Source organism: Rhamphochromis longiceps, linkage group LG8 (genome assembly GCF_057381845.1).
Source record: "Rhamphochromis longiceps isolate RC_006_pf linkage group LG8, R_longiceps_female_GT1.1, whole genome shotgun sequence".
NCBI lineage: Eukaryota > Metazoa > Chordata > Actinopteri > Cichliformes > Cichlidae > Rhamphochromis > Rhamphochromis longiceps.
In genome coordinates this window covers 13,816,927-13,836,626 of record NC_140564.1, presented here as the reverse complement: position 1 = coordinate 13,836,626, position 19,700 = coordinate 13,816,927, and the positions used below count along the sequence as shown (strand labels likewise).

The following is a 19,700-nucleotide window of genomic DNA, read 5'->3' as shown; positions in this document are numbered from 1 at the left end:
TCTGAATGAAACAAACACAATCACACATACAGTGATTATTAATATCTATATGTTTAAAAAGAAACATCAATCCAAATTCTTTGGCTTTTCGTGTATATTATGTTAATTTCATCATCCCCCTGTGAATAGGATGTTATGCTCTCCATTGTGTTGCCTGTACATAACTTAATCACCAAAATGTGTATCCTCAGTGGACTCTGTGGGACTAGCAAAAGTTTAACATGAGTATAATGGTTGTAAATAATGGGATTATTAGGTCATTGTAAAGAACTTTTGCATTTGCAAAAACAAGTAGTGTTTGAGCAATGGGCTAGAAAACTGATGCCAGAGATGTGAAATGTGAAATATGCACACTGATAGGATTGGTTGGATCCTGCTGTCTAATTAGAAATTTCTTGACATTTTGACCACAGCACTGAAACCACGAGAGCTACAATGCTAATCTAGCTACAGATTTTAACAAGCAAGGCTGTTACGCCTTCAAGCTGACATTTTATCACTTTTTCTTTCTTTTCTTTTTCTTTTGGCTGGTTTCGTTATGAAGCCACATCCGAGTTGGGGAAAGTAATTTTATAAATGTCTGTTTTTCAGTAACCTCGCAATTTCCAGCACCCCCTTCATTATCCCTGTCAACTGTTTACAGTGTCTTCATTAGCAGACACCCCTCTAATGATAACAAAGCTTTAAAGAAGGCATCGGCTGCAGTGATAAGCATGGCCAAGCTACTATTTTAGTTGACACAAGTCCCCCTGTTTACTCTGGGAGCATGGGAGCGGACACCAGGAGTCTGATATGTGTACTGAGAATTGCCATTTTCAAAATTTGCCACAGCAAAGTCTGTTTTCGAGCAGGGGAGACGGTGAAGTTCTCACCAGTTTAGTCACATTCAAAATGCAGCTCTCCAGAAGCTCCCTGTTCCAGGTGTGTTTAAGTCTGGTGGCTACCATTGGTTCCTGCCACTGTAAACCTATCAACAATGACATCAGAAGGAACATGGAGGAACTCTACTCTCAGCTCTCAGAGGACCTTCTGGAAGAGGAAGAGACAGATTCGAGGATGGAGAACCTCCTGGGAACCATGAAGGAGGGTTTTCTGAGACAGCTCAACTTGTCAGATGTTCCTCAGGAGCACAGCAAGATCATCCCCCCTGAGTTCATGATGGAACTGTACAACAAGTATGCCTCGGACACCTCGGCAGCCCCTCAGTCTGATGTCATACGAAGCTTCACTGTGCAAGGTATCTGAATTGGATTTAACTGGACACAGCAAAAGTACACTCTGAGTTACATGTAGCTGATGGCAGAGGGACATTCATGGATCATGAAAATGAGTCTTGTTTATTCCAGTATTCCAAATCAAGAACCATATCTGGAAAAGCCACCTTGAGAAATGCACATTTGTGTTATATCTGGTTTAGATCTTTGCAGCTAACACAGGTAATACAGGTTTCCCTCTTCAGAGCTACAACTAGCTGATAAACCCACATTGCTATTTTTTTTTGTTGTTTCTTGAAATGTTCAGCTGGGGTAATATTAACATTTCCTAGCATATATGAGCTGAAACTTCTTAGAAATAGAGAAATATTTACTTCTAAGCCCTCATCAGTGGCTTTTCCTTTGCTATTACATGATTTTATATATTCTGGTGAAGATGCAGGATGTAAAGTACCAACGAAAGTATCCCCAGATGATTTCCTTTGATTGATTAGCCAATGAGAACTACACATCAGTTTCTGTATTATGGTTACTGCCTGTGTGGTCTTTGGATCTCTAGTGGTCGTGAACTGTTTTTGGTCTCGACAGACAGATATCGAATCTATCAAATAACATAATATTGTCAATGTTAGGGTACTATTTCGGCAGAAAATGAAATAAGACTCGGATTTCACTTCTGACTGTAATAGGTACACAGTCCGTGGCCGACCATGACAATCCCTGCTGCTGTTTCAGATGTATCAGTGATCAGGGTGTTTTTTCTCTTTGACAGATTTTACTCTCTCTATGACGAATGGGACAAAGTCAAAGTACAGGCTGCAGTTCAACATCAGCATCCCCAGCCATGAAAAGATCACAACTGCTGAGCTGCAGCTTTTCTTCTTCCCAAACTTCAGGCCAAGAGTCACCTCCCACAGTTTCAAGATCATGGTTAAAGTCTACGAAGTCGATACGAACAATTTCACATCCTCGGCCCAACTGCTGGTGGGCAAAGAGGTGGCAGGCTCTCAGAGCACATGGACAACGTTTGATGTGACCACGGCTATTCAGAGCTGGATCAAGTCAGGCCCTGCACCAACTGTTTTTGACGTAGCGGTGGATATGAAAGATTGTGGGGATTCTAGAAGCGGGGCGGCAGGGGCCAGCTGTTTAAACATGAGCGTGTCCGTCGGCGATAATACCTCTGCGGCTTTGATTGTCTTCTCAAATGACCTCAGTAACAGGAGGAGGGAGATGAAGAAGGAACTAAGAGAGATGATCCTTCATGAAGAAGAAACCATCCTACATTCAGGGGCTGACTGGAACAGAGGATATCAGCTACCAAACGAGATCCCTGATTCTCAGCACCCACAGAGAACAAAAAGACGAGCACCGAGGGAATACTGCCGGCGGACCTCGCTCAAGGTCAACTTTAAAGACATTGGCTGGGACAGCTGGATCGTGGCGCCTCGGGAATATGATGCCTTTGAATGTCGCGGCCAGTGTTACCATCCACTGACGGATGAGTCATCTCCATCAAAACACGCCCTTATCCAGACGCTGATGAACATCAGGGACCCCAAGAAGGCCAACATGGCATGCTGCGTCCCAATCCAACTTGACCCCATCACAGTCATGTATCAGGAGAATGGGCGCATCACTATAAGATATCTGTATGAAGAGATGAAGGTAGCAGAGTGTGGCTGCAGGTAGTTTGCCCTTACCCTAGCAAAGGTAATGATCATCCTAAATTTAAATTTTATTCCATTTAGTTCAATGTTCAAGGATAACAGGTCATATGGCAACTTTCATGCCCTGTATTGGTCCAAAAGGTTGTAAAATATTCCAGAGTTTTTTGTTTTGTTTTGTTTTTTAAAGTCTTTTCTATTAATTCTACTGATTTTTTTTATTGATCTGTTGATTCAACTGATATATGCACATGACTTATATGTAGAAAAAAGTTCAGTAGCAAACTATGGCTTCATGTGGGAGTTAAACGCCACCCTCCCTCGTGAAAGTTCATAATAAACGCGCACCACCTGTATTTAGCTTTAAGTTCTCCATATTATTTTATTTTTACTGTGAAAAAAGCTGTGATTAGCTCTTCTAGACTAGAAGGGGTATTTCTAATCTATCATTGTGGACTAGAATTCTCTACAGCGTGAAAAGAGATGTCATACAAGATGTTGATTGTGCTAAAAATATCTCCCATCCCTAGGTTCAATTTTAGGTGAAGCTAGGAAGAAGCTAAACTTCAAGATAAGAACTTTTCTAGCAAATATTCTAAATAAATGAATACTAAGGAATAAAGAATTGCTCTAAACTATGCACCTATTTTTTGTCAGAAGTAAGGTACTATGCATAATTGATGAAAAAAAAAACTGGCAATCACTTAAATTAATACCCCAATGCTAACAGCATGACAGACTTGCTGCTTTTGAGAGTTCATTGTAAGATATGCGTGACGGTTTGTCAGACCAACAGAATAGTGGAAGAGCAAAGGAAAGGGACACATTTTGCATTTATTGTATTTAATTCTCATTATGTGTACAGTAAAGGTTTTCCCTGTATGTGTGGAGTACATAATAAAAAGCATGTAAAAAGCAAAGTTAAACGAGTTTACTATTACAGGTAAAATAGGTATAATTATTGTTTGTAATAAGCTGGTGAAACATAAATTCACATATAATCACTGCTCATTTGCTGATATAACACATCTGTATATTGATATTGTAAGTATAAATTATTTATATTGATATATATCTGGTATTAGTCTGTAAATTATTAACATTACATTCATTGACAGCATAAACATGCCCACCATGGGCTACTACAGAGGGGCAGAAGTCAAAAATTGATAGGTGTGTATCTGTACTTATGATCCCTGAGAGAAAGAAATTACAGAAAAATGTATATTTAAAAGAAATAATAATTATTAGAATATTTGCTCTCAGTGTGCAGATTTTTACTCTCCTATATGTAGCATGATGTCATCATTTTGTTTCTAAGGCATTCCAACCCTGAAATTAATAAAAAATTCTTGGGCTCTTCTCAGCCAGAAGTCTCCTTTTTGACTTACTCACCTCCTCACCTGTTATTGATATTTATGGCCAATAAATGAAATGCTGTGAGTGTCAACAGGGCACAGTTTGTCCACTAGAGGGCACTCTGCCACTTCCCTTTTGGCAACATCCGTGAGTCTGGAAAACCACAAGCACATCAACCAGCTGACCTGACCATAGCTGTCCAGAGCATGAATTAATTAATATGTTCCTAAAACAACTGTAAACAAATACATATAACAAATCAGGGAAATCTGTCTTTTACATGCATATGAAAGGAAAAAACAGCCAAAATATCAGATTTTTAATCATTGAATATCACCGTTGCTCCTAAAAATCCGATATCAATTGGACTCAAAACACAAGATACAGTTGGGGAGACTGGCTGATCCACAAAGACAATTATTCATTAGGTACTGAAACAGCTGCTATACAGTGGAAGACTAATAAGATGATTAGAGGCAGGTGATGAAATAAGAAATATCACAGTTATTCACATTGTGCAATGCTGACTTTTTATTGCACAGAGTAATAGCGTTACAAAAAAGCCTGTATAACGTCTCCATGAATGCTATTTTCCAAAAGTCCACAAATTATAGAAAACAACAAAGAGAAAGAGAAAGTGAGGTTCTACATTTTAATGTAATCGTGGAAAAATGACTGTATAAACTAATGACTATGTGGAAAAAACAATTAGTTATCCCCCTTACACACACTCATCATACAGTAATCTATACTGTCAGCTGTGTAAATATTAAATGTCAGTGACATAGTCTTATCTGAGTTTGACCCACCATGTTGAAATCAATGAGGGGACAAGTTTGTGCAAACACTTCCATGTCCTGTAGCACTAAACTGATCTTGTTTTAAAATAACATCAGTGTCGGGGTCAGAATTCCTGTTTCCTGAGAACCAAGGAAAAAGCTCCATTAGTTTTTTGCTTCATAACAGTGTGTTCCTTCAATCACCAACAGCATGGGACAACAGAGCCTTTAAGTCTCTGCTTCTACTGTTTAATATTATCATTTAAAAACAGCGATTAGAACAGCCACGAAAGGCAACATGAAATGGACACTGATGATTCTTGTGTTTGTTCATTCCTGAATGTGTGTTGGGAACTCAGCTCTAAATCTTGCTGACATTAATACGTTTTGTTGCGTGACTATCACAGCTAACATCTTAACTCTTACGCCACTTCATTTCTACAGTCTACTTTCTGAATCAGTTCTGAATCAATGTTAACCCTTAGGTATTTTATTATCAGCGAAAATGATATAATCTGTTCTTTTATTTGACACAAAGTGACAACATCAGGAAGTATTCAGTGTTTCGAAGTTCTCGATAAGCACCCTGGGAATTGGATGAGACTGGAATTTGTTATGTAAGGTATGAGGCCATAATAAAGGCTAAGACGTTAAGATTAGCAAGTCTAGTATTTGGAATAAGCTCATGTCTGGCACTATTAGTTGTGAGCTGGTCTTATGATGTCTTGCTGTTTAAATCTGAGTAAACGATGGAAAGTTACCAGCTATCAATTTTCTATTATATCCAAACTTGTCCTTGTTGTGAAAATAAGGCATTCAATAGACATAAAAACTTTCCACTCAACTGTTTGTTCCTTAATTCAAAGTGTGGGTGTTACACACACTTTGAATTAAGGAACTTGTTACCCAGTTCTTATCCTGGATGTGTTTTAAGAAGGCTTTGTCTGTAAACTGTGTAATCATGTCACCAGTGAAATGACCCAGACATGACCCACTAAAGCTACCAACAGCACCAAAATACACCACCATCAGCTTTCGTAACAGGCAAGGAAGAAAGAGGTAAAAAGGAGTGGGAGTGTTTCAGTTGGGGCTTTGGCACAAATCAGTGCAGCCTCATTTATCACCTTTTTAGTACTGAGTATTCCACGGGGAGAATTTGGTAAATGATGCAGACTGTAATAGAAAAATAAGTAGAAAAATAATAAACAGTAAACTGTCTTTCAGTTACAAGTGTTAAAACTAGAGGTACCAGAACCCAAACCTCTATTACATTTGTGTCAAAAACAGTGAGAAACTGTACCTCCCATTTATCATTTTTCATTCTGTCTGCTATCGTCTGCAGGCTGAAGCACTACATATAATGCGATTAAAGGTTTATTGTAGACAAAAGCCTCTTATGTTGATGTTGCTGCCCGAAAAACCTTTGACAATGACATATTCCTTCCAGTGAAATCCACAGTCTCTGAACACAAATCAACTAACACAACCCAGAAAAAGCAAAGACGGAGGTGGTTCTCTTTCTATCAGCGTTGATGAAGATATTAGAGATGGCGCATACGACAGTGCCACTTCTGTTGATGTTTTTTCTATCTACTCTATCCAGCAACTCGTCATTCCAGCCTGCTCTAGTATTAGAAATGGCCAAGATTCTTTTGGAAAACTACTGCTTCCCTGAGAACCTGGTTGGGATGCAAGAGGCCATCCAACAAGCTATCAACAGTGGAGAAATCCTGCAGATTTCAGATAGGAAGACCCTGGCAACTGTGCTCACAGCTGGAGTACAAGGAGCATTGAATGATCCTCGGTTGACCATTTCCTATGAGCCTAATTTTGTCCCAGTGATGCCACCAACTCTGTCATCTCTTCCAAAAGAACAGCTGATCCGGCTGGTGAAAAGCTCTGTCAAGGCGGATATCTTGGAAAACAATGTTGGCTATCTACGGATAGATCGGATCATTGGGGAGGAAACAGCAGTAAAGTTTGGCTCGCAGCTCATGGGAAATATCTGGGATAATATTGCTCACACATCCTCACTAATCTTTGACCTAAGGTACAGCACAGCTGGAGAGCTCTCTGGAGTTCCTTTTATTATCTCCTATTTCTCAGACCCTGAATCCGTTATTCATATTGACACTGTATATGACAGGCCTTCAAATTCAACCAGGGAACTATGGACCATCCCATCTATAGTGGGGGAAAGGTATGGAAAGAAAAAAGATGTCATTATTTTGACCAGTAGATCCACAACGGGGGCTGCTGAGGCAGTGGCGTATGCTCTAAAAAACCTAAGGAGGGCCACCACAGTTGGAGAAAAGTCTGCTGGTGGGTCGGTGAAAGTCCAAAAAATAAGGATTGCTCAGTCGAAGTTCTACATAACAGTTCCTGTGGCAAGATCTGTCAGTCCAATTACAGGTCAGAGCTGGGAGGTCACTGGTGTTTCTCCAAATGTCCACATCATTGCCAAGGACGCTGTTGCAAAAGCCAAATCACTTCTGGCTATAAGGAATTCTATTCCAAAAGTTGTCCAAAGAATCTCTGACAAAATCGACCGGTTCTACACGTTTACTGAAAGAGTTCCAGCTCTTCTTCAATTCTTGGAATCTACAGACTTCGTGTCTGTCATATCTGAAGAGGGTCTAGCAATCAGACTCAACCAAGTGCTCCAGACTGTGTCTGAAGATCCCAGACTGACAATCAAATACATGCCAGAATATGCAGCCAATGTAGAGGAAGGCCATGAACATGAGAAAGTTCCAGACGAACCTGGACTATTAACGGAATACATTGATACATTGCTCAAAGTGGAAATTCTCCCAGGCAACACTGGTTATGTCCGCTTTGACAGGTTTGTCAAGTCATCTGCTGAATTAGAAGAGGTCATGGCTAAAAAGGTATGGGTACCCCTCAAAGATACTGCTAACTTGATTATTGATTTGCGCTATAACACCGGTGGATCCTCTACCTCTCTAGCCATTATTTTGTCTTATCTACAGGACACATCACAGAAGCAACACTTTTTTACAATATATGACCGAACTCAGAATAGTACAACAGAACACAACACTTTGCCTAAAATTACAGGACCAGCGTATGGCTCAAAGCGGGAGATTTACGTGTTAACCAGTTATTACACAGCAAGTGTTGGCGAAGAGTTTGCTTATCTGATACAGTCATTACATCGTGGCACAGTCATTGGGGAAATAACATCTGGTACCCTGATGCACTCAAAGACCTTTAAAATAGAGGGGACCAATATTGCCATCACTGTTCCTTTCATAAACTTTATCGACAACAACGGAGAATTCTGGCTGGGAGGTGGGGTGGTACCTGATGCCATTGTGCTTGCTGAAGAAGCAGTGGACCATGTTCATGAGATTGCTGAATTTCACAAAGGACTAAATTCCCTCATACAAGGAGCTGGAGATTTGTTAGAAGATCACTACGCAATCCATGAAGTCGCGCTAAAGGTTAGCAAGGTGCTGGTAAGTAAATGGGCTGACGGATTATACCGCTCGGTGGTTGACTTTGAGTCTTTGGCATCACAGCTGACAGCAGATCTCCAAGAGACTTCAGGTGATCACCGACTGCATGTTTTCCACTGTGAGGTTGAGCCTGAGTCACTTCATGAACTCTCAAAGATTCCTACAGCAGAGGAAGTGGGCTATATAATTGATGCTCTTTTTAAAATTGAGCTTCTACCAGGTAACATTGGCTATTTAAGGTTTGATATGATGGCAGACATAGAAGTGGTAAAAGCCATCGGGCCGCATCTCATAAAATCTGTTTGGAGCAAGATAATAAATACAGATGCCCTCATAATTGATATGAGGTACAACAGTGGTGGTTATTCAACCGCGATTCCACTTTTGTGTAGTTATTTCTTTGATGCAGAACCTCTACACCATCTTTACTCTGTTTTTGACCGAACAACAACCACAATGACAGAAGTCATGACAATTCCACAGGTGAGAGGTCAAAGATACGGATCCTCCAAGGAACTATTCATCTTGACCAGTCATATGACTGGGTCAGCAGCCGAAGTATTCACTTGCACAATGAAGGACCTAAATCGGGCCACAATTGTTGGCGAGCCAACAACTGGTGGGTCTTTATCAAGTAGAACCTATCAGATCAGAGACACTGTCCTGTATGCCTCCATTCCTAACCAAGCTGTTTTTAGTGCCATCACTGGAAAAATGTGGAGCTTTTCGGGGGTTGAGCCCCATATTGCTGTCCAGGCAAATGAGGCTCTATCTGTAGCTCAGAAAATCCTAGAGTCAAGGTTGCTGAAGAGAGTGCAAGGTAAACAATAAAAATGCGACTAAAATGACTAGTTAATTAGTTTTTCTGCTTAGGCACCACTTCAATGTAAATGTGTGTGTTGTTGTGTTCCATGTGTAGCATGTGTGGCCTTGTAATTAGATGTTTTGTTTTTTATTTAATTTCTTTGGCTCTGACAGCAAAGTGCAGGGATGGCTCAATAGGTAGAGTGTTTGCCCCATGCACGCAAGGTTGCAGGTTCAAATCCACCAAATGGTCTCCACACACTCCTCCTCGGTTGCTAGATTGGTAGCTACCTACTGAATGAATGGGCATGCTCGCTCACTGAGCTAAACTGGCACCTAAAGTAATTTTATTTTAAGTCATGGGTGTCAAACTCATTTTAGTCAATGGGTACTTTCCTCAGATTGATTTTAGATCCAAAATTGTGGGTCAACTCAATGAAGACAGTGGTTTTAGAGAATCTTGAAACTCATGGGGACCTTGATACTTTCAAAAGAACTGTCTGTGTTTCCAGCACTTTTCCCTATGTTCCCACAGATGCAGGCACCTGTTGGTCTTTAAAACAGTCAATAAGTAAAATAGCATAGGAGTGATCTTATATGCAGCACAAAAGGATCAGAGATCATTCAGAGGTCAGATCTTGCAAGAACAAGCAACTGCAATATAACAGAACAGTCTAAAGATCAAAAAGGGGTAAAGAAACAAGTATATGCTGGAAAGCTTCACATTTAGCACACCGTTCATTTACAAAACTGATGAACAGATTTGTCTCAGTTTCTCAACATTTCTTCAGCTCACTTTTATTACATGCATTGAAAATCACTGGATTTTTAAAGATCCAGCCCTCAAATAATATTACAGTACACTACAATAAAACTATAATAAAATTAAACTTTTTCCATACATTTTCACTCCTGTTCAGTTAAGATTGCTTAATCACAAGAAGATTTTATTTAAAAATTAGAAACTTTAATTAATTCTCTGCTGTTTTCACAATTGATATTGCAAAGATATTCAGTGGGACAGAGTTGACCAAATGGTATGTTTGACACCCTGATTTAAAGGCAGTGTTTTTTAGTAGTTTAACAAAGAAGGTCTTCTATTATACCAAACTGTCATCAGTTGTTGGTTTGTTTTATATTTTTTTGGCATTAGGCTTCACGTAATCTAGTCTTTTTACTTTTTTCGAAGGCCTTTCTACAGGAACTCAACTTCACTTCAATATGAAATTTTAAGCTCCAAGAGCACTTGCTTGTTATTCCATTTAGAGAGACTTTGAGTAACTAAGTAGCATGAATTAGTATTTGATCTTATTACAGAAGGGAATGTATAAGCTGTGGACATTTTAACTGTGAAAAGCATGTGATAGTTGATGATTCCTTTACAATACATTTGCCCCATTTAAGTGTGAATATTGTGTAAGTAAAACAACTTCCAGTTATTCATAATATAGGAAAGGTTTTCATATTTTTTCTTTCTTCTTTACTTGTTTTCTCTGTGTTACTCTTTAAAATGATCACATTTTAAATTATATGTAAAATAATGTGGATATTCTTTCGACCCTGTCACGTGAAATCCCTTTTTGTTTTTTGTTTGAGTTTGCCTACTTGTTTTAGTGTACTTTTGCTTAGTTTACTGTAATAATGCTCTATTTTTTATTTTTATTTTTTTGTTTTGGTCTTTAACAAAAGAACAGTCCAGCAGAGGGAGCAAGTACCAAGCAAACAAACCTAAACCAGATCTCCCTCTTTAGTTTTCATTTGTGATGCTTTGCTGTTAAATGTGTATAATTTCTAAAAATAATAAAGACTTAGGTGTTTCTCAGTTATTGATGGAACATTATTGATGGTGTATTTGGCATTTGCTGGGTTTTTAATGTTTTTACAGTTATTCTCCATTTCCATTGTTTTCCTTCTTCAAATATTATGTAAGATTTAAGATATAATGTTGACCCCCATTTGTATATTGTATTTGCAGGTAGTGACTTCCCCAGGTCATATCTTCACTACCCTTAATGCCTTTCTTGACCTTTATCAATTATAAAACTGACCTTATTTGACACAGGAACCTTTCACTCCAGGATACATTGCGTAACTCTAGCACCAGTATCTTTAGCAGCACCTTGTATTACTACATCTACTTAGCTAGGTTGTTATTACCTTGCAGAAGCACTCAGGATAATGCGATTAGAGGTTTAATGTGGGATAAATCCTCTTATGAGTGTACTAACCAGAAACCTTGCAGCCAAAACAGTGCCATTTGACAGAAGACCTCTTTGGGGAAAGAGGTTTGGTTCAACAACGTGCGTTTTGTGTCTGCTCGCTTTTTTGTCAGGCTGAACTGGCAAAAAATGGCAAAGACTCTCGTTCTGGTTGCATCTCTGCTAATTTTGGGAAATGTTTTCTTTAGCCATGCCTCCTTTTCCCCCAGTGTCATCGTAGACATAGCAACAATCATCTTGAACAATTACTGCTCACCAGAGAAGCTGGTGGGGATGAAGGAGGCAATCGAAGCAGCCAGCAGCAACACGGGTATTCTCAACATGCCAGATGCCGAAACTCTGGCGAATGTCCTCAGCAGTGGGGTTCAGCACACAGTCAGTGACCCACGCCTGAAGGTCTCCTATGAGCCAAACTACGCTCCTGCAGTTCCCCCAAAGTTGCCTCCCCTGCCCCCTGAGCAGCTCATCGCAGTCATCCAGAACTCCATGAAGCTTGATATCCTGGAGGGCAACATTGGCTATCTGAGGATTGATCACATCCTTGGAGAAGAGGCAGCTGAAAAGGTTGGTCCTTTGCTTCTAGACCTTGTCTGGAGTAAAATCTTGCCTACATCTGCCCTGATCTTTGACTTGCGCTACACTGGCAGTGGGGAAGTCACTGGGATCCCCTACATTGTGTCTTACTTCACCGAAGCTGAGCCTCTGATTCACATCGACAGCATTTATGACCGTCCCTCGAACACCACCACTCCATTTTTTACTATGCCGGATCTGCTTGGGCAGAGATATGGTGCAACTAAATCCATCATTGTCCTAACCAGCAAAAACACCAAGGGCATTGCCGAAGATGTTGCCTACTGTCTTCAGAATCTGAAAAGGGCCACCATTGTTGGTGAGAAGACAGCGGGAGGCTCGGTGAAAACTGATAAATTTAAAGCTGGTGATTCTGACTTCTATGTCACTGTACCAACTGCTAAGTCTATCAACCCCGTTACTGGCTCCACTTGGGAGGTCACAGGTGTCACCCCAGATGTGGAGGTAAATGCTGAGGATGCCCTTGCTACCGCTATCAAGATCATCAACCTCCGTGCCCAAGTTCCAGCAATCATTGAGGGATCAGCAACCCTGATCGCTGACAACTATGCCTTTGAAAATATTGGGTCAGATGTTGCAGCAAAGCTCAAAGAGCAGCTGGAAAGTGGCACGTACAATATGGTTGTCTCCAAGCAGAGTTTGGAATCGAAGTTGTCTGCTGATCTGCAGACCCTTTCTGGGGACAAGAGCCTGAAGACCACCAGCAACACTCCAGCCCTACCACCTATGGTAAGACACTCAGACTTGAGGTTGTTATTTTGTTTCAGTTTGATGGACAAAAGTTCCTGTTAAGCAAATGAACTGGTGAGCTATTTAAAATATAATGCAAAATATTGGTCACAATTATGATACATGTTAAGTTGGTGCCTGTTGATTTCCACAGGATTATACCCCAGAAATGTACATTGAACTGATCAAAGTCTCCTTCCATACTGACGTATTTGAAAACAACATCGGCTATCTGCGTTTTGACATGTTTGGAGACTTTGAGGAGGTGAAGCCTATTGCCCAGGTTATTGTTGAACATGTCTGGAACAAAGTTCTCAACACTAATGCTTTGATCGTTGACCTCAGGTGAGTAATATTACTTGACATGACAGTCCAAGTTTCTATTAAAAACGTTCCTTGTGTCTACATCAGTCATTAAAGCTGCTATAGCTCAACAGTCTAGCTCTTAATAAAGTGCATTTGATCATTATTGAAGAATGTAGAATGCTTTTTCCTCAAATCGTCAGGTTGATGTCCAGAGATAGCCTAATGTGGGTTGACATCCATCAATAAAAAGAAATCACAAATGACCATTAAATTTAACTAAGAATCAAACCTTTCCATGAATGAATTTGCAGGAACAATCTTGGGGGGCCAACAACAGCTATCGCAGGCTTCTGTTCCTACTTTTTTGACGCGGACAAGCAGATTGTGTTGGACAAGCTTTACGACAGATCATCTGGAACCATCACAGAGCTCCAAACTCTGCAGGAACTCACCGGTAGTTAAAAAAAAATCCAGTCTGTGTATTTTTTTGAATATGTGCAATAGATTTCAGTAGAAGACAGATGTTTCAATAAGAATCTGGTAAAGATTCAAAACCAGAGCTGAAACGAGACGTTCATCTGGTATCCAGAAACTTGTCTCCAAATTGTTCCCATTGCTTCATATATATATATTATTTATATATTCATTTATTTATATATATATTTATATTTGCAAGTCTGATGAAACAGTGATACGCAGATTTATGAACAGACAAAAAGGCACCTTTGCTTTTTAATACGAACAGACCAGCTGGCCCTGTGCTGGAGGTTGTAATGCTTTCTGAATTTAATACCAGTCTTTCAAAGTTATCTGCAGGGCAGCTGTGGTTAGAATATATCAAACTATTTTCTCATCTGTACCCTCACCTGGAACCCCACGATATAATCCAGCCTCTCTGGCATACAGTTATCCATATCCCTTTTCTACCAGCTTGTTATCATGCTCAAACTTAATCCTTTCCATTATTCAGAAATAACTTACTTCCCTTGTTTACTTGACTTTCAGCCATATCTCTATCTACCTTTCTCCTATTCAGGTGTACGGTATGGCTCCAAGAAAAGCGTAATCATCCTGACCAGTGGAGCTACTGCTGGTGCTGCAGAAGAGTTTGTTTACATCATGAAGAAGCTGGGCCGCGCCATGATCATTGGCGAAACTACAGCTGGGGCGTCCCACCCACCCAAGACCTTCCAGGTCGGCGAGACCGATATCTTCCTCAGCATCCCCACTGTTCACTCCGACAATTCTGCAGGGCCAGCCTGGGAGGGAGCCGGCATTGCACCTCACATTCCCGTCCCAGCTGATGCTGCCCTCGACACCGCCAAAGGCATATTCAACAAGCACCGTTAAAGAAACCAAGTCCTGAACAAAGTCATGGGGGACACAATCACCTCTTTGTTTTGGCAGCCAAATAATCTCAAGAGTCTAGACTTGTTTAAGAAGTGAACAACGTAGGTTTTATGTAAAAAATAAAGTATAATCTGTTGCTCATAACTAAGCCTTTTTAGTCTGTTCTTAAAGTAGAGGAAAGTTTTCTGTAGTTTTCATTTCTGTCAAATATTACTGTGCTGAGGTGGTTGAGAATGAATGGCTCTCAAAAGCCTATGCAGTTCTTTGTGAAGTTAGTGTTTGTCAAAGACGTCTGGAAAAAACATCAACAAAACTTTGCAAAATTATAATTAGGAGCTCTGTATAATAATCAATTTGTTACTCTGATGAAGAAACTATCACATGTGATGTTCTTACTGTGGATACAACATGCATCGTTTTTCCACTATGTAGTGAACTTCGTGCCATGTGAACATTTCTGGGTTTTATCAGACACAATAAAAAACAAACTGAAAGTGAGTGTTGTGCTCATTTTTTAAAGCATGGTAAAATGGTAAATGGCCTGTATTTATATAGCGCTTTTCTAGTCCCTAAGGACCCCAAAGCGCTTTACATATCCAGTCATCCACCCATTCACACACTGGTGATAGCAAGCTACATCGTAGCCACAGCCACCCTGGGGCGCACTGACAGAGGCGAGGCTGCCGGACACTGGCGCCACCAGGCCCTCTGACCACCACCAGTAGGCAAACATGGGGTGAAGTGTCTTGCCCAAGGACACAACGACCGAGACTGTCCAAGCTGGGGCTCGAACCGGCAACCTTCCGATTACAAGGCGAACTCCCAACTCTTGAGCCACGATCGCCCCTTGGATAGCATGACATAAGATAAAATGTTTTTTCATCACTACAAAAGTTATTTCATTATTTTAACAGTATATTTGGTTTATTTTTGTATAAAATGCAAGATTTACAGATTAAGGGAGAAAGAAGACTTTACTTGATGTGCAGATGGTGTTCAGTAGGTAGAGTGGTGGCTCCATGATCGGAAGGTCGGGGGTTCGAATCCAGTGAACGGCTACCCCGAGGTACCCCTGAGCAAGGTACCGTCCCTACACACTGCTCCCGGGCGCTTGATTGGTGGCTGCCCACTGCTTCACTGAGTGAATGGGTTAACTGCAGAGAGGAATTTCCCCACGGGGATCAATAAAGTATACATTACATGATGTTTAGCTCTGCAGAGCAATGCACATTTAGTTCAAGGGATGATGTGCAGTTTTTCAGATGGTGTGTTTTTTTTCTTCAGTGATATTTCAGTTGGGAAGATTACACCATGTTATGTGAGAAACTGAAGAACTATGTTTGCCTTGGATAGATAAGTGAGCACATGTTTTGAGCCTGGGGCCACGGGATTAATGGAAAAAAGGGAGAGTGTCCAAGTGATGCAACAAGGCTGCTGTTTACTTTTCAGGAATCTATTTTTCTGCCTGGTTTTTGTACAAGTGACAGCATAATAGATCACAGCAAATATGGCTTTGGAAGAGGAAATATGAAAAGAGACAGAAAACTAGGACTTTTTCCTGGCAATTACTACAAAAATCAGTGTAGAAAGTAAGCTGAAAGAACAAAACAACTAGATTCGATTTTGTCGGATTTTGTTAGCTGCACTCAGCCTGAGCTGTCCTTCTGATGTACTCATTTCGAACTCTGTCCATTCTGGTCATTCTTAGCATCTCCAGCTTGGCCTCGTGTATTTTGGACAGCACCACCATCATCAAACCAGACATCATAGCAGGTGTACCATCCATCTTGTAAATCTTGCCGTCCACTCTTACTGCTATCCTCCTGTCGCAAATCACTCGTGACACTTGTTTTGACCCACTCCACCCTGCCTGCATGCTCTTCTTCACTTCTCTCATGCACTGTCAGTTGATTTGGATAGTTGATCCCAGGTATTTCCACTCATCTACCTTCACTAACTCTACTCCTTTCAGCTTCACAGTTACATCTCTCTTCCTGTTTTCTGTCCTGTTTCTATTAACTGTCATTTCTCATTTCTTTCAGATGTTATTTGTTCAAGATGTTATCAGGGTAGCAGCTGATTTTGTCAGTCTTTCCTGGCATACACTTTTGTGTGTCAAAAACCCTTTGGTCATATTGGTATTTTGGAGCAACAAATGACCATATTTGATCATAGAGTGAATGATTACCTATTAGCTAATGAAAGCTCAGATGACAAGATGCATTCAAGCTCCAAAACTCAAAGAAAAGCTAAACAGGTTATTTATTCAAAACAAACCAAACCAAAGCAAAACACACATTTAAAAATAGGACGCCATAATTTCTAATTAAGTCATCATTTAAGTGTATTCATGGCTGTTCAAAATAATCGTACACCTATTTCTAAAAACATATTTTAGAAGAAAGAGATTACCTCATGTGATTGATGTATGGCAGCACTCACACTTCATGTGAGGGTTTGCTTTACTCTTTAAATGTGCCCTTCACCATATCTGCCACACTCATTACAGTCTTTGCTTCACTGAGTTGTAATTACAGTGGATATTGCTGCTTATAGTTAACCATCAGCAGCATGCTGAAAGTAAACGAACAAATGAGGACAAAGTGCTAAAATGCTAGGCTCGATAAATAAACGCGCTGGTGTGGCTTGAGGACGCAGTGCCACAGTGAAGTTCATATACCTTGTATAATTGTAATGATATAAATTGTTGTCACCCATGCGCCGGTCTGCCACGTGAGGGAGGCGCAAAATGGGATCTTGAGCCATTTTTTTCTTCTTTTTTTTCTTTTTGCCTCCCTTCCTCTCTCCTCCTCAAGATGAAATTTGAAACCTGGGCCATTTCAGCCAAGTCTGTCCCCCGGGCTCTCAGTTCCTCCGGCTTCAAACACAGCTCTGCATCACCCAGCTCCATTTGGCTTCTTTAGAACTAAATCACTTTTGACACACTGACAGGAAAATATTATCCGTTTTTACGAACCACCCATTCAATTAACTTTTTATTTTTTGCAGGTTTTTTTTTCTTTTCTCTTTCTTTTTTTTGCCTGTCAGTTGCATGTGGATTCAAAACTATCCAAAAAAGAGCCTGAAGACCACCAGCATTAAAAAAAAAAAAAAACCTCTCTGAGTCAAAACACTTCTCCTGCTGCAATCAGGCCGGGATGCGGGTGGTCCTGATTGTACACTGATCTCAAAATAGTTGAATCATCACCGGCATCCTTTCTTTTGTCTCGGTAGCATCCCTGTCTCTCCACTTATATTGTTTGTGGGATGTAAAGACCCGCTGAAGTACTTTGGCTTGTTTTGGCATTTTTTCCCCCTCTCCATAAAGGAATTACGCTGTTTCGCCGGGAGGAGAGATTATGGCAAGATTTTTGTTGAACATAAGTCTCGTTTTGGTTTTGTTCGGATTATTTTTGCTCTCTTTTCCATCTGCAAGAGCCGAGCCGGGGTTGCTGGATGAAGAGGAGGAGGAGAGCTCCTGCCAGGGTGCTTTTGACCTGTACTTCGTGCTTGATAAGTAAGTGGAGGTTGTTAGCAATACACCACAAATAAGCTAACTTTTTGTTGTTGTCAGAGGTTTTTTATTATTATTATTATATTTTAATATTCTTTTGAAGCATGTCATTCTCAAAGTGTGAACAAACTAGCCGCCGCTGTTTTAAGGAAAGGGGAATGATAGAAAAGTTTAACTTTTGACATAAAAAAAAGACTGAAAAAAGAAAAAAAAAAGTCGGGCTCGAGAGCTTGCAGCCGATTAGCGTCTGCGCGTGTGTGCGCGCGCGTGATGACGTTGGAGAGGAGGCTGACTGTCAGAGTTCAGGCTGCTGAATAAGCGAAAACACCGAGTGGGGTTTTGGAAGCAAATCCCGCGATATATGTTGGCTTAAATTGTTTAACCCTCGTCTTCTATATCTGGCAATTCGTTTTTATAAAGAAATACAACTTTTTAAGCAGTTTCCTTTATTCCCATCCATTCCGAAGGGATTTTTTTTTAATGTGACTGCTCACCGTTCGCTCTTTCATTTCCACTCTGTACGCCCACATAGGAAAAATGTTGTGGTTAAGTGACATCTTTGAACTGGACTTCAACAGCTGGAGAGAAAATAAAATGTCAGAGAAACTTCTGGAGTGCCTGCCCTCTCTCCTGCTCGCTATTTTCTAACATGTCATTTTTTCTGCATTTACTTTGAAGACATGAACATGACTGTGATTCAGTTATATTCAGTTTATTTTAGAGCACAAATGGTACAAATGTTGTGGAGAATCTGTTTAAAGCAGTGATGCTGCTCTCATGTTTTGACTGCCAGCAGTTATCTTGAGATAATCTTACTATGATTAAAAAACATTTAACCAGCAGCACCTACAATCTAATTTGCGAACATGAACCAGTGCCAGAAATGGGAGGGGAAAGAAGAGGAGACAGGAAACAACAACATTTATGGATAATGTGGTATTAATTTGGTGAAGGAAATGTTGCACACAGCACCTTTTTTTTTTTTGGTGGGGAGGGGGGGCTTCATGGGGTATTTAAAGCATCTCCGTTGCCATTGGCTTTTTCCAGAGGGGAAAAAAAGACTCCATATGTAAAGACGGTAAAAGGGTCTTCCTATGTCCATTGAAGTTTACAGAATCTTAGTAAGGCTTAGTTTTTTCCTGGAACTCAGTCCCAAGAAAACACATGCAAAGACACACACATACACACACACGCAAAACACAGGACTGCTTCCCAGATGTGGACAGCTGTGTTCGTCTTGTGCTGTGAGGTAAACACTGACACATGCTGCAAATAAAGAATCTGCTCATTTTTTCTGTGTGTCTGATGCTATTGTTAGCACTCTTGCGTGCTGCGGTGCCCACTCCAAGGTTGACTAACAAGTCATCATTTGCGGACTTCAAACGAGAGGAAGCTCATTAGAGACCGGTGTCGGCCTCCTACAGCCGTCGCTCACCACCGATCCCTGAGGCCTCAGCTGGCTTTATGAGACACAGTCTCAACCCTGTGCCCTGGTTTATCTTAATGAAAGGTGAAATCATTTAGCTTATTAATACATAAGCGCTGTAGTCATTCTCGTTTTTTTAAATATGTGAGGCAACACTGGGTGCAAAGTTGTGTGTTTCATTCTTTTTGAAGTGTTAAGTTGCTTTATAGTAAGATCAAGCCAGATTCACAGATTTCAACTCTGTTGTTTTTCACTTT

The 19,700-nt window shown here is 40.5% G+C and overlaps 4 protein-coding genes across 4 annotated transcripts in view; all 4 read left to right on the top strand.

The window, feature by feature from the left end:
* The first annotated feature begins 756 nt into the window (after positions 1 to 756).
* Positions 757 to 4,051, top strand: gdf2 (growth differentiation factor 2). Its single transcript, XM_085415241.1, has 2 exons — positions 757 to 1,237; positions 1,987 to 4,051. Exons 1-2 carry the CDS (start codon positions 793 to 795, stop codon positions 2,904 to 2,906), a joined length of 1,365 nt encoding a protein of 454 aa, XP_085271367.1. The 5' UTR covers positions 757 to 792; the 3' UTR covers positions 2,907 to 4,051.
* A 2,500-nt stretch (positions 4,052 to 6,551) lies between these two features.
* irbpl (interphotoreceptor retinoid-binding protein like) lies at positions 6,552 to 9,332 on the top strand. The gene has a single exon (XM_085415238.1). The coding sequence runs from the start codon at positions 6,552 to 6,554 to the stop codon at positions 9,330 to 9,332; it is 2,781 nt and encodes a 926-aa protein (XP_085271364.1).
* Positions 9,333 to 11,585: 2,253 nt separating this feature from the next.
* Positions 11,586 to 14,875, top strand: rbp3 (retinol binding protein 3). The gene is made up of 4 exons (XM_085415239.1): positions 11,586 to 12,847; positions 13,002 to 13,192; positions 13,465 to 13,607; positions 14,190 to 14,875. Exons 1-4 carry the CDS (start codon positions 11,654 to 11,656, stop codon positions 14,501 to 14,503), a joined length of 1,842 nt encoding a protein of 613 aa, XP_085271365.1. The 5' UTR covers positions 11,586 to 11,653; the 3' UTR covers positions 14,504 to 14,875.
* Positions 14,876 to 17,396: 2,521 nt separating this feature from the next.
* Positions 17,397 to 19,700, top strand: part of antxr1c (ANTXR cell adhesion molecule 1c) — a 38,690-nt gene continuing 36,386 nt past the window's right edge. The window contains exon 1 of the mRNA XM_085415867.1: positions 17,397 to 18,020. Within this exon, the coding sequence (XP_085271993.1) occupies positions 17,863 to 18,020 (158 nt within the window). The 5' untranslated portion in view covers positions 17,397 to 17,862. The remainder of the gene's footprint in view (positions 18,021 to 19,700) is intronic.